Raw genomic sequence first — 14,797 nt, 5'->3', positions numbered from 1 at the left:
CATTTGTTTTTACAGCTCTCTTCAAATAGAACATAAATATTAACAAGAATAAACAGTAATTGTAAATTTAGCCAGGTTTGCCATACATCATGAAATCCATTTTTGAGCTATTTGCCATTAACAATGCCGGATGATCCAGGCAGTTTTGCAGCACAAGTCATTAAGCTCTCTATCATGGATGCTGGATATGGAGAGAAGCTTTGGGTCACAGCAGGGGCTACCCCTTTGCAATGCTGTTGCCACTGTGCTAGCAAGGAGGTGAAACTCCAGAATTATCTTTGTTGTGTTGGTGTTGATTGCATTTATTTTTATTTTATATGTATTTCCTTCAAATCTTGCATGTGAAAGCTTTCTTTTTTTCTCCCTGGATGTAACTTTGGGTTTGCCACTGGATGTACTTGGTGAGATGCTTTCATCAGATATGGCATTTTATCTAAGTGGAAGTGAATTTTTTTTTCCTGGGTTTCTACTTGCAGTGAAATGTAGAATACTGGTTGAATAAATAGAAGCTGCTTGGGAAACATGTGACAAACTGAGCTAATTTTTCAAAGGATTGAAAAGGATTTCTCCTTGATGTCTCAGATGGCCTGAATGAAAAAAAAAAAGAAAAAAAAAAAAAGAGACAGGGTCTCTGTGTGTGCCCAATCCTAGCTGCAATGCTCTGCATTTGTAAAGTGCTTCCTCCACGGTGTGCAGATGAGCAAGAAACTTCTACTGTGCTACCAGCAGGAAATGCAATGGTGTGGTGGTTTTACTCAGCTGGGCAGCTGAGCTCCACCACAACTGCTCTCTCACTGCCCCTCCTCAAATGGAAAGGGGGAGAAAATATGATGGAAAGGGCTCAAGGGCTAAGATAAGGACAGGGAGATCACTCCAGAATTATTGTCATGGGCAAAACAGACTCAGCATAGGGAGATAAGAGAAATTTATTACCTATTACTAACAAGCTAGAGCAGTGAGGAACTAATAACAAGCTAAAAACACCTTCCCCCCATCCACCCTCTTCAATGTCCTCCCCCCAGGCGGCACAGGGGAATGGGCAAACGGGAGCTGTGGTCAGTCCCTAGTGCTTCATCTCCGCTGCTCCTTCTTGGTCACTCTCTTCCCCTGCTCCAGCGTGGGGTCCCTCCCATGGCATGCCATCCTTCCCAAACTGATCCTGCATGGGCTTCCCACAGGCAGCAGCTCTTCAAGAACTGCTCAAACATGGGTCAGTAACACAGGGTCCATCCATCAGGAGCAAACTGCTCCAACCTGGGTCCCCCACAGGCAGCAGCTACTGCCAGGTCCCCTGCTCCTGCGTGGGCTGCTCTCCATGGGCTGCAGCTCCAGCCCAGAGCCTGCTCCTGTGGGGGCTTTCCACAGGCCGCAGCCTCCTTCAGGGCAGATCCACCTGCTCCGCTGTGGGCTCCTCCATGGGCTGCAGCGTGGAGATCTGCTCCGTCATGGTGCGCCATGGGCTGCAGGGGCTGTTTCTCATTCCTCGCTCTCCCAGCTGCACAGCTGCTGCTGTTGCACAGCAGGATTTTTTCCTTTTCTTAAATAGGCTCTCATACAGGCGCAACCAACATCGCTTTTTGGCTTGGCTCTGGGCAGCAGCGGGTCCCTTTGCAGCTGTCTGGGACTGACTCTTATCTAACATGGGGCAGCTTCAGGACTCTTCTCACAGAGGCCACCCCTGCAACCCCCAGAACCTTGCCACATAAACCCAATACAAATGGGCACGGAAATGGGGTGAGAAAGTGCCATAATAGAGGTTACCATTACTGTCTGCCTTGCAGGATGTCTAGAGCCCATTACAGGAGCTTCCTGTTGCATTACCCATTAACCTCCCAGCATGACGCTTTTAATTGGGAAGGATAGGGAGACAAACCAGAAATGGCAATAATCGCTGAGCCTTGATGAATATCAAGTGCTTTTGAGCAAGCATTGTGATTTTTCTGGCATGCCGTTAAATGCTCTTCAGTTGGAGAATCTTGTTCTTCCCATCTGCTCATGATTTCCAGGTTTTAAATATAAATTGGATTTGATGCTGTCAAGTTTTGAAGGGAATTAAGTTACAAATGGCCATCTCTGTTGCCAAGAACTGTCAGTCTAGAAACAGATTCATCCCCAGCAGCTGCCATTGGAAGCCAGGGTGAGAATATTGTCCTCGAATTGCCAGTTGGAGTGGAAGAGGGGAGAGCACCGCTGACATGGAGAGGTGATAGTGTCTTGAACTTTGGCTTGAATGAACATATTAGCATGTCTCATCTTTGGTTGTTGGGTATTTGTCATGTTCTGCACAGTACATCTGCCTCACTGTGCACTTGTGTTAATCTCAAAAATAGCTGCAAACCACCTTGATGGAAAGCTTGCAGGATGCCAGGAAGAAGGTTGGAACCAAAATCCACATCCCAAGTCCAGCTTTGGGTTTTGCCCGATTTTCCTAAAAGTGTAACTCTCCTTAGCAACAAACTTCAGCCTCGCCTGTGATGATGAGCAGCTCAAGGGCTCATAGGTGGGATTTTGAGCTTGGCCGGTGTTCGTCACCCAAGTGCCAAGATTTGTGCTTGTATTTGGAGTAAGCAATGTTCTGGCCCTTCTTACACAGAAGGAAGTACCCAAGAAAAATTTTGGCTGACGCAGATTGCCCATAGAAAGCATATGTCTGAGCAATTATTGCTGTTAGTAATAATTAGGCTTTCCATCCTACTCAGATGTGGGAAACCACCATATTTTGATTTTCCATAATGTGGGAAGTCCTTGAATTTACTTATTTATTTATTTCTGAAATTTATACATAAGAGACCTAACGGTACAAGGCTTGGCTTTGTTTTCGCATACATTCTAATGTTTATCTAATTGGGTTTGGGGAAGCTGTAAAACAGGTACTGAATTGATCAAGTAAGTGAGAAAGCAGGGAGAAGTCTTGCCTGGGAATGTCACCAACCTGGGTGGTGCAGGTGATAGGGAGTCTCTAATTTTAAGATCACTCTTAAATCACAGATGTCTCTGCCTTTTTTAAGCAAGCCATCAAGAAACATCAAGCTTGTTTTGAGAGTGAGGATATGATTGTGTTCATTTTTCTTACTTCAGAGTGAAGCATGAATGCACCAACTCAATTATTTTTCGGCTTTTGAGAGTACCTTTAGTTTTCTCTTTTTTCCCTGTTTCATTCTTCAGTAACAATCCTGTCTCTTTGCCCTTCTCAGCCAAGCTGCAGACTGAAACTAAACTGATGCATTTCGTATCAGTATCAAAAATGCATTTTAATTTAGCTGCTGGCAGTCAGTGGCAAATTCACATTGGGGCCTTTTACTACTAATGTTTAATTGTGAAGCAACCCAGGTCCCTCAGAAGGTGTAGTGAAGCAAGTAAATTTGTTGTTTTAGTGGCTGCATCCCTACTTTCCCTGCTTCTAGTAAGAATATCCGAGGAGTTTACAGTGTGCATTTGTAGTTAAAATAAACCAAGTAACCTTGTGCTTTGCTTTTTCACCTTTGCATACCATGATGCTCTCTCAGTCAGCATTCCTCACTTCCCCTTCCCTCCCTTCTCCTCCCCTTTCCCCTCCCCTCCCCTCCTCTCCTTTCCCTTTTCCTTCCATCTTCCCCTTTCCCCTCCCCTCCCCGTCCCCTTCCCCATCCTCTTTCCCTTCCACTTCCTTATCCCCTTCCTCTTCCCCCTTTCCCTTTCCCTTCCCCTTCCTCTTCCCCATCCCTTTTCCCTTCCCCTTCCCTTTCCCATTCTCAATTATTTTGTATTTTGTTTCCTTTTTAATATCTAAGCTGCTCCAGGGGCTGGAAGGCAATATATTCTCAAGCAACTGATGTATGCTGAAAGAAGTGGAAAAGGAGAGTAAAAAGTATTTTTCTGTCTGCAGTCTGTGACCTCTGTGAGAACCCTGCTGATAAATACTAATTCATGGAAGGGAGAGCCAATAAAAGACAAATATTTGCCTTTTACTTTATTAACTCTGGGACACCTTGAAATGGTTCAGCTATTCTTTTTAGCATGATCCATTCAGATTTACAGCCACCCAAATGAGAGAGGACTTCCATAGCCAGGCTCATAGCTATGCAGCCAGAAATTTTTGAGTGAAAAAGTGTTTTCTTGCAGAAAGTTTTGCTTGCAGAAGACACTCGTTGGGCTGATGGATTATTTCCTCCATGCCCAGAGTTGATTTTACCAGGAGCGTGATGCAGTGGGACATGGTTAATGTCCCTCACCCTGCAAGGGTCCTTGAGCATCATTTTGTTTCTATGTGCCATCTTTATTTTTTGCCTTTGTCGAGCAAAAGCCACATTGAGTTTTGCATGATTGATTACCCAGGAAAAAGCAACTAAAGGAGCTGAGCTCCTTTTGAGTGGTCTGCACAGGCCCACAGTAAAACCTTTCCACCCCAAATGAAACTGCTGATCTCCTGGAGAATATGCACACCCCTAAGGGAAAACATCTGCAGTTTTCCAGACCTCTTGTTGTATAATATCAGGATGAGCACTGAGCCCTCACTTCCTTTGCTTCCAAAAATGATGTTGACTTGGAGCGCACTTTCTTTTGCCAGACGTGGAAGAGATTGCATATGAGCCACCAATAAATGAGTATTTCCAAATAAGGAGGATATAGCAATCAAATTTCAGTCATATCTGCCTTGTTGAGACCTATTCTTCCTGCATAAAGGTTTTACCTGAAAGAACAAGTAGAACCACCAAGAAACAGTGAGCAAATCTGCACCTCGTCAAGGATGCAGCTGGGCAGCAAAGAACCTTGTTCTAAATCTTATGGCACCTACATGGGAGATAGAAATACATTGTTCATGTCTAGCTCAGGTCTTTGCACCACACCAGAACCACAGGAATTGGCATGTAGCCTCAAATACTTCTATACATTTAGCTTATCCTAGTGTGGGAAGAGACGTAATTATAATTAGTTGTGTTGAAGTATCCCAAACCTCTGTATTAATTCAATTTTGGTCTTGTGATATTGGCAGGAAATTGGTAATTAGGACTGACGCTATCTTGTTTGAAATGGGTTAAGGAAGGCAGCGTTGGTGATGGGAGATGCAGGACCCCTCAGCTTCCCAAATGCTGCTGTCAGCTTCAAGGGGAAAAATGTTGATGTGTTGATCCCAAGAACCTCAATATTAGGTTATATCTGTGACAGATCACGCTGAAGTGAGAACCAGAATGTTTCACTGCCATTAGAAAAATGAAAAACAAGTAGTGAACAGGCACTGAGACCACCAGACCATCGATTTCCAACCTTTTCTGGATATCTCTTGTAATATGTCAGCTTTTCATGCCTTGGAGTAATAGTAGTGAATGTAGCGACACATTTGCTGTGTCAGGTGCAATAGCTATTTACTTTCTGGAGCAATGATTAGGAAACATCATCAGACAGTGCCCTGGTGTCCCTGCTCAGACAGACAGGCAGATACCCATAGCTTAATCATGATACAGTGCCCAGTTATAATTAGTGTCACTATTCTAAGTTAGCTAGAAATAATTACTGGACAAAATAATATGGTTTTAATTTGCTTGCTGAGCTTTTGCTGTTTTGCATAGAGAAAATTCACAAGTGTTTCAGAGTGAGGCAGACACGCCAAATTCCAGACATTCATGGAAACCTTTTGGGTTTAAATGAGAATTTATAACTGGATCTTCAAGTTAAACAAACCAAAAAAAAAAAAAAAAAAGGACTGCCCTTTCCTGTCTGCTTGTCCCCACACATTTGTGCTGGAACAGGGAAGTTCCTCTCCCCAAGAGTCATGGGGACAAGAGAAATACAAGTCAGTGTTTTGATTAAGCGTGGTGGGAGGATATAAAAAACTGCCCTTGTCATCTTTAGCCCTGTCCTCATTTGTCGGGGTGGGGGAGAGATGAGACATTTCTGTTACAGCTGTAAAATTGCTCTATAAAGAGAGCAGAATAGATAGCCAAAAATATAGGAGCAAGTGGTGAATGAATTCTATCCATCTTCTTTCCATCCTCCCAGGCAGCTTGTAGTCATTGTACAGCACCCACGGCCAGAGATAAAATCCCTGAGAATTTGTGCTTTGAAGCACTTAGGTTTTTTCTTTCCGACAGACATAAATTTTCTTCAGCTACTTGGGTTGGATGGGAGAGTTTATGGCTGGCCCTTGCTGATGGCAGATGTCCCACTCACCCGTTCCATTTTGCTGGTTCAAAAGGAAGATGAAGTTGTTCTACCCAAATCAGGTGATTGGGGCAAACTTCATCTGTTGCTTTCCAGGCAAGTCCCAAAGCACTGTTTAACCCCAAAAGGTCTTTGGCTGTGGTTGGTCTTTGCTGCAAGATGCTGCTTTGGATCATCTCAAAGCTACTCATTTGCAGCTGGGAGGAGGCAGAGACGTGGGAATTGGCAGCGGGTATCTGCCCTGTTTCTGTTCTGCTCTGCATTTAGACATTTATTTATTTATTTATTTTTAAAAAGCTACCAGCTATGTCCTTTTTGGTGCAATGTTGTGTGCGTACTGGGTTAAAATATAATAATCCAGGTATCTGCACGGCCCTAAGGACTTGCCTTGCTTTGTGGTGCTTTCGTTTGGCAAAGTTTCCTGTCCTGATTCTGGTGCAAGGTGTCTGGGGGGGCAGGTGACAAAGTGGGCAGCATATGCCAGTGCGGAGAAATGCTTGCAAAGGGAGGGGTGCAGGAAGGATATGCACATGCAAGCCTTTGTGGGCTTCCTCCTGCAGTGTTCAGGTGGGAACAAAGGCAGTAATTCTCAAATAATATCATCTGCAGCGTGTTTTTTCCATAGGTGTCACTGCAAAAAATCCCCAGTTTTGTGTGCCACTGAAAGCTGACTGGAAGCTGGCAAATGTTCTACCAATTTTCAAGAAGGGCAAGAAACAGGACCCTGGCAACTAATGGCCTGTCAGTCTCATGTCAGTGCCTGGTAAAAATACAGAGAAGATTATCCTTGAAGTTATTGAAGCGCACCTGGGGGACAATGCAGTCATTGGTCCCAGCCAATGTGGGTTCACGAGGGGTTGGTCATGTTTGACTAACTTGACTTCCTTTTATTATAAGATCACCCATCTAGTCAATCAAGGGAAACCAGCTGATGTGATCTTTTTGGATTTCAGTAAAGCTTTTTGAAACTGACAGTTTCCCATAGGATCCTACTGGACTAAATGTCCAGCATACAGCTAGACAAAAACATCACACGATGGGTGAATAACTGGCTGACGGGTAAGGCTCAAAGGGTTGTGGTAAATGGGTCTGCATCAGGCTGGCGGCTGGTCACCAGTGGGGTCCCCCAAGGCTCCATTTTAGGGCCAGTCCTCTTCAGTGTTTCTATAAATGATTTGGATGTAGGACTAGAAGGTGTTTTGAGCAAATTTGCTGATGATACTAAACTGGAAGGAGTTGTTGACTCTATTGTGGGTGGAAGGGCCTTCCAGAGAGATCTGGACAGACTGGAGAGCTGGGCAATCACCAGCCGCAGGAAGTTTAACAAGAGCAAGTGCCAGGTCCTGCACCTGGGACAGGGCAACCCTGGCTATATGTACAGACTGGGGTGCGAAATGCTGGAGAGCAACCCCCTGGAGAGGGATCTGGGCATTGTGGTTGATGGCAAGTTGAATATGAGCCAGCAGTGTGCCCTGGCAGCCAGGAGGGCCAACTGTATCCTGGGGTGCATCAAGCACGGCATTGCTAGTCGGTCGAGGGAAGTGGTTGTCCCGCACTGCTCTGGTGCAGCCTCACCTTGAGCACTGTGTGCAGTTCTGGGCAGCACAGTACAAAAAGGATGTGAAACTATTGGGGAGTGTCCAGAGGAAGGCGACAAAGATGGTGAACGGCCTAGAGGGGAAGACCTAGGAGGAGCGGCTTAGGTCACTTGGCCTGTTCAGCCCGGAAAAGAGGAGGCTGAGGGGAGACATCGCAGTCTACAGCTTCCTCATGAGGGGGAGTGGAGGGGCAGGCGCTGATCTATTCTCTTTAGTAACCAGCAATAGGACCCGAGGGAATGGTGTCAGGCTGCGACAGGGGAGGTTCAGGCTGGATATCAGGAAGAGGTTCTTCTCTGAGGGTTGTCACACACTGGAACAGGCTCCCCAGGGACATAGTCATGGCACCAAGCCTGTTGGAGTTTATGAAGTATTTGGATTGTGCTCTTAGTCATATTGTCTGAATTTTGGGGTAGACCTGTGTGGTGCCAGGAGCTGGACTCGATGATCCTTGTGGGTCCCTTCCAACTCAGGATATTCTATGATTTGATAATTCTATGAAAGCATAAATATCATTATCAATGCAAATTGCAATGTATTGTAATCATTGCAAAATGATCTTTTTCTATCATATCACAACTGTGTAGTGGGTCTGCATGCCTTATTGCTTCCCTCAGAGTTCTTTGGATTTATTTCATGAAAACAGCTGTGTCTGTAAGAGCACCTACTTGATGAAATTGTACGCCATGCAGAGCCTGTGCATCTGAATCCCCCTGCAAAAAGCTCAAAAAGTGGCAGAATAGAGACCTTCCCCGGCAGTAGTGGTTTCTGTACTTTGCTGAATGCCAGCCAGAAAGAACATGTAATTTTATTACATTAAGTGATCCATAAGCAGTAACTTCCAAGCAGTTCTGTTCTTGTTCAGTCGTGGTTATCATTACAAGGTGGAGGAAGGCAAGGAGAAGAGCAGCTTTTAATTTTTTTATTTTTTTGCCTGATGCTTCATACATTTTGGTCAAATGCTCCTCTGTAATAAAGCCTTCCTTCATATTGCAATGAAATAAAATCAGCTCTCATGTTAGAATTCTCTTTACTTCTGGAAAACATGGTGCCCTTGATGCCAGGGATATTGAATGCATCTATATTCCTGACAGCTTTTTCTATTTTCATTAAGTGAAAGAGGATATTTAGAGCTGGGCTGGAATGGAATTTGGTTCATAACTCAGCAGAGAGCGAAGGCTAGGGGATACAGGCTGCTGACTGAGGACTTGGGGTATTTTTATTCATTTAAAGAAATCCTCAGTTTCACTAGGATGTTGTGTCCCATGGTACCTGGAACGTCACTTTGCTGTCAGGAGGAGAGGAGCAGGAGAGATGTTTCCAGCAGTATGTCCCCGAACCTAGCTGGTTTTGCAGAATAGGATCCATTTGCATTAAACTTACTGTAAACACTAATCTTTTTCTGAATTACTGTTTGGTTCATGAAAAATGACACCCTAGTCTTAAAATTTGTCATTTCAAAGGGTTCAGTTTTCTTTGTCCTTTCACAGCATAGCAGTGCATTTTTAATCTGTCCAGTGATAGCATGCTAATGGAAGTAGATAATGCTAAAGCTTGACATAAATTTGCATATTATTTTAAAACTTTTTAAATCCTTAAAGGCTCTGCTGTTGAATATGAATTAGCACAAGCTTATTTTCCAAACTCATGTTGGAGCAGTTGCTCTGGGCTCTCCCTCAAGTTACTGGACAGATGAAGCTGTCTCCAAGCATCATGCAGCCTTGCCGTGGCCTCCTGCACCCCTGCCTAGAGGTTTCTGCAGCTCTGGGGGACTGAAGAGGAGGACATATATGCATTAGGAAAGCAGCACCCTTGCTGGTGTTTCCATGACAAAGTCATATTCTGTTATTTTTGCTTCTCCACAAGAAAGCTGGATCATGGGCAACCACAAGGTTGCACAGCACCGTTCTGGTCCTGTGCATGTTATTAGGAATGAATCTTATCTCTCTACACAGGCTAAAGTCATTTCTTAGAGTATTTGGGAGGAAGTTGCCTGCTGAAGTAGACATATAGAATGCATCACAGCAGTGAATATTTCAAGGGCAGCAGGGAGCTACACAGCTACATAAATAGAAGTTACCAGGGCTGTGAGATAACCTGATTTCAGGCCATTTGGACAAGAAAAGGAGTTCCAGAGTTCAAATTTTCTTTCAGTATCTGCAGTCTTATTTTCCAGCAAAGAACCCTAATGGCATTAATCCAGTACTTCTGCAATTCCTGCAATCAGAGAAAGCACTGCTAGCCATAACCACACATCAGCCTCCTTCACCCTATCTGTTATTTCAGTGATTAATCCTGTTATCAAGGGAATAAAGATACCTTTTGCTTGCAATAATTAGGTGGAACGTAAAACAAGCAGGATGTTCTTTGGGGATTAGTGCAATTAGGAAAGTGGGAATTGGGCAAGCTCAAACTTAGGGCAGGGAGGCCTTTCCCTCTTGGGAGAGCATCTGGAATGGACATAGTTTTCCCCATTTCTCATTGAACAAAGAACTGTCAGTCCCGGGGGTGGAGGGGTCCCCTCGGGATCGACCTGCAGGTGAATTTGGGAAGGAAAAACAAATATTGAGTGGTTTTGAGTTTTTTTCTGTGCAAGGTGCAAGCTGCTAGTGGAGATGGCAGGGTATTTCTCCATCTCTGAAAGGCAAATTAATGAATGCCGATGCTGTTCATGTTTGCCTGTTTGCTTTCAGGTCACCAGGTGACACTTTGCTTTTCCCCTGTGGAGGTTGACTCCTCTTGGCAAACATGTTTACCTTTTCATTTTGGGATAAAATGATCCCTAATTTAAGATGCATTACAACCTTTTGCTGCTGACCCCATTTATCTTTCTCTTAATGTTCCCACTCTCCAGACTATTTAACTGGTCAGTTAGGACCCAGTAAATGATTGATAACATTTTTCAGCTCCAAAAGCAATGTGTTTCAGTACAGCAGGAGATGCCAGTTGTTGAATGGTACAAGTGCAGTTTGCTTATTTATTTACTCTTTTCTATGTAGAAAACATCGTTAGCTCTCATTCTGTTAGCCTCAAAAATGAACAGAAAAGCCCCAGGGCTCAAGACAATGTCGTCTTTATCCATCCCAGCCTGGTTCGTTGAAAACATCATGTGTAAAACTGCACTGTTTGTATCCGGGATATTGACCTCTGCAGTATCCCAGAGCATCTTCCCTATAGGGAATAAACCTTATGTGTAAGGAAAGTGCCATTTGCTGAAATCAAGATAGATAAAAGGGTAGTGCAAAATAGGCACCTTGTGCTGAACATGCTGATTGTCACCATTCCCCTCATCAGTGTCTGTTCTGCAAATAATGTCTTGTGACTGCTTATCACCTAATCCATTCTCTCACTGGCATTTTGTTCATAGCCACCACACAATATCACTGCAAAGGAAATGTCAGGCAAAATCAAAGCAATGGACTTGAAATCTTGTGCTTTTTGAAATGCTTCTCTTTTCCTTCCTAAAGATCTAAAAATCAAATCTAAGCCCAAACCCAAGATCAGATTTTTTTTTTTTCCCTGACAGCCAGCTTGGGTTATTGGGAAATAACCCAAGTGGCACTGTGCTCACAGCAATATCTTAATTTTAGCAAGAACCTGGACCTGCGCCACTCTCTTTGCAATGCTTGCAGCAACATCCAACATGTTCCACTGTCAGGGCCAATGTGCAAATTCACGAGGTGGACACAGCTGTTAACAAGTTTAGCAATGTGTCCACTGCTTTGTCAGCTCATGTTACTGTATCTTGTTCTCTCCCATCTCGTGCCCAGGTTTGAAAATTTGAGTGACAGCTCCTCTTGCATGGGAAGACCTTCAGAAATAGTTTGCATGCCCATAGTGGCTTTAACACATGTATTTTGCAGGTGGTCGGCCTTGTGATGGCTTGGCTGTATTGGCAAAAGCTCAATGAGATGTATTCCAAGCTGGACACCGTGGACTTCAAGATGTTGGAGATACGTGATTTCAGCTTTGGGGCAGTGGATCTGAGCGGTGCAGGCTGGTGCTGGTGCTTGCCCAAGGAAGGGGGCTATATTCCCATCAATGTCATGGAGGAAGAAGATAAGGAGGAAGAAGGCACCGTCTGACACAGCAGAGTGAGAAGGCAGAAGATGGAAAGCAGTGGTGGAAAACAAAGCTTGGAGCAAAGCTCTTAGAGAGGCAGCTGATGTAGAATGTGGAAATAATGTGATTTATTTTCTCAGGTTCAGGAAATACCTTGGGGGAAACTGTAAAGTAACATTGGAAGGTTATAAAAATGCAATGCACTGTGTGGATGCATGAGCTCACAAGGGTCCTTTTACTATTTTGGCATTTTGAAGCATTTGTACATTTCTTTATTTTCTTTTTACACAATAAATGTGACTTCTATTTTGCAAAGTCGTTTATACTTGGTGCACATTGGTCGGGTTGTTGGTGAGGGAAGAAGCAATTTTGAGGTATCTTTATATTTATATTTAGCCTAATATCCTAAATAATAGAGGCTTTATAGTAGATTCCTGGATGTGCCAAGGCCCCAGAAAGACATAGCTAAAGGAAGCGGAGAAGTTTACTCTGGGGAATCCTTCCTAAAGGCTTTTCCAAAGGATTAAAATACCCTGGGAGGCACAGCCTGTGCCTGCTAGAGCAAGCTGCACACTTTCTGTTTGAGCAGGGCTTGCACAGGGGGAGAACCCTGGTGTCTGAAGCTTTTATCCCCAGGCAAGGAAAAAGAGAGGTGAGCAATTTTTATACTGAAGGCAGCTTTATTGCAGCAAGGTGTTGCCTCTGGAGATGATGATAACTCATTTCTTCTAGACAGCAACCTCTAAAGATTGAGTAAGAAGGGGAATTTTCTGTTTTGTAACATTTACTTTTTAGCACAGTAACATGGTGATCAAGGCAGCAATTCCCATCTGCATTGCTCAGGATATAAGAATTAAAGAGCTGGTGTATGTTGCATCCAACCCTGGAATAGGTAAGTGAGGCATGCTGGGAAACAAGCTCATGGAGGGAAGCCTCAGGCAGATGAATTGCAAAAATATGTGTGTTTTTATCAAAAACAAACAAACAAACAAAAAAAAACAGTAAAACCCTTTGCAGAGCTCCCCCGGGGCAGGCTCAGCAATAACCTACCATCAGGCTGATGAATGGCAAAGCTTCCCCCAGCAGCCCGAAGTCAAGTGTGCAGCTCAGCAAATGCAGAGGATGGGCTATCCGAGACCTGTTTTCTCTCAGAACATGTCCAATTCCTGTGAGCACCCAGGGCAGCAGTAGTAGCTGCAACTGTCAAGTGGGGGAAGTCATTGCAAAACCAAAATGCAAAGAAAAATTCTTTTCTTAAAAATGGCAATGTCTGCAGCACCGCTAAGCAAAGAAAGGCTGGGTTTATTAGACATCCTTTTTATTAAATACGGACACTTAGGAAGCTAGAAGCTGCCTTCTTTGATTCGGTGCCCAAGTACCCGAGGCAGTGTGCCACATTTCGACTGCTGGGCTCTGTCTCCCTCTTCTGACTGTTTTGATGCTTTTTTCTTTAACCTTTTAAGAAGCACTCCCCCAGCACAAGCCTGTGAAAAAAGCACTTTTTTCACTGTTTATTTCACTGTTTATTTATTATTTTTTGTTTATGTCAACATTATGTTGACAATGGAGCTGTGAACCAGTAGTGGGGTTGATTAGTTTTAAAACAATGTGACCAAAATTGTGTGACTTTTTGCAAGTGAGAAGGTCAAAACCTCCAGCCCAGGAAAAGTGGGTGATCATGATCATTTAAGGGTGGCTGCCTTCATCAAGCATCTTGCTAGCTTTGCGGATTTTGTTTTTCTTCCTTCCTCCTCTCTCTGGGAGGTATTTAGTAAAACATTAATATATACAAGCTGATAAATTCAGTCTGCTCCTTGGGTCTGATTTCCATGTAATATTTGGAGGAAGAAGGTTTGTTTCTCTTATTTTTCCCTTTTCTTTGTTACAGGACAAGTAGCTGCTGTCATCTTTATACTGTTTTCCTGTGTGGGCAGAGTATGGTAAGGCTGGACTCCAGCATTTAACAAGTCAGACTCAAGCAGGTTTTCCTGCTTGGACTAACAAGGTATGTTTTTTTGGCAGGCAGTGGGTGATGGGAGATACAGGGGAAAGCAGTTCATGCATTGGCTTGGCATCCAGCTGCACTATTCCCACGGAGTCAGTCTGCAAATGCCTGGAATACTGCAAGGTAGATTTAAGCAGCAGCATGAAATGCTAAAAGTCAGTCATCAACGCCCTTTTTAGGAGCAAAGGCCCTCACTTACAAAATAGACCTCATAACTTGGGGTGATACAATAAAAGGTGATGCCTATAGTATTCCCGTCCCCCACCACCCCGCTGTAATTCACCCTAAAGTTCGCATCTTGAAATTGCTGCTGTTTTTAGCACTTTCCTCCAGACCTGACCCTGCTAACCATGGAAGAGCAGTTTTAGTAAAACAAAGGCTGAGAAAAAAATGGTAGCGTCAAACAAGCTTTCCTTTGCTTTACTTCTGCTGAGACTTCATATTGTGCCAGCAGACAGCTCAGGAAATGTGGGCAGGCAAGGGAGAATGTTCATACACCTGTCTGACCAGGAGGCTGGTTCTCACAAACTCAAATTTACAGATGTTCAGTGTGTTAAAGGCAAAACACGTAAATTGCAAAATAATTTGATGTGGAATACTTATTAAAAAAAAAAAAAAAAGGAAAGAAAAAGGTAAACTGTATTTGATGACCTGTATTTTATGGTCCTTGGTCAGGTCCTTTCCATTCCCATTCATTTTAGGAGCTTTCTCACTCTTGGTGGTACTTCTCTACACCTTCCTGAATAATTTTCTCCTGTTCTTTGAGATCAACCATTATGTAATATTGCACAGGGCAAAACAGTAAAAGCAATTCCTCTTCTAAATCTCTAGTGATCTAGGCAAAACTGATGAAGAAGGATGGAAGGACGGATGGAAGGAAGGACAGGTGGAAGGAAGGGAGGGAGGGAGGGAGGAAAGATGAAAAAAGAAAAGAAAAAAAAGAGGAGAGGGGAGGGGAGGGGAGGGGAGGGGAGGGGAGGGGAGGGGAGGGGAG

The 14,797-nt window shown here is 43.9% G+C and overlaps 1 protein-coding gene across 4 annotated transcripts in view; it reads left to right on the top strand.

Moving 5' to 3' along the window:
• LOC308182935 (tetraspanin-15-like) overlaps window positions 1-14,674 on the top strand; it is an 81,134-nt gene extending 66,460 nt beyond the window's left edge. The window contains exons 8-9 of one of the 4 annotated variants that reach the window (XR_013942156.1): window positions 11,600-12,690; window positions 13,687-14,661. Coding sequence is in view for 3 of the 4 variants with exons in the window: in XM_080568345.1 (XP_080424471.1) it covers window positions 11,600-11,821 (222 nt within the window). In the remaining variant the exon portion in view is untranslated. Of the gene's footprint in view, window positions 1-11,599 lie in introns of all 4 variants that reach the window. The other 3 variants (XM_080568345.1, XM_080568344.1, XM_080568343.1) reach the window with 3 other exon arrangements.
• The last annotated feature ends 123 nt before the right edge of the window (window positions 14,675-14,797 follow it).

Source organism: Anser brachyrhynchus (assembly GCF_964034855.1).
Source record: "Anser brachyrhynchus genome assembly, chromosome: 26".
Taxonomy (NCBI): Eukaryota; Metazoa; Chordata; class Aves; order Anseriformes; family Anatidae; genus Anser; species Anser brachyrhynchus.
The sequence above is the reverse complement of the archived record's forward strand: the minus strand, read 5'-3'. Positions and strand labels throughout refer to the sequence as shown.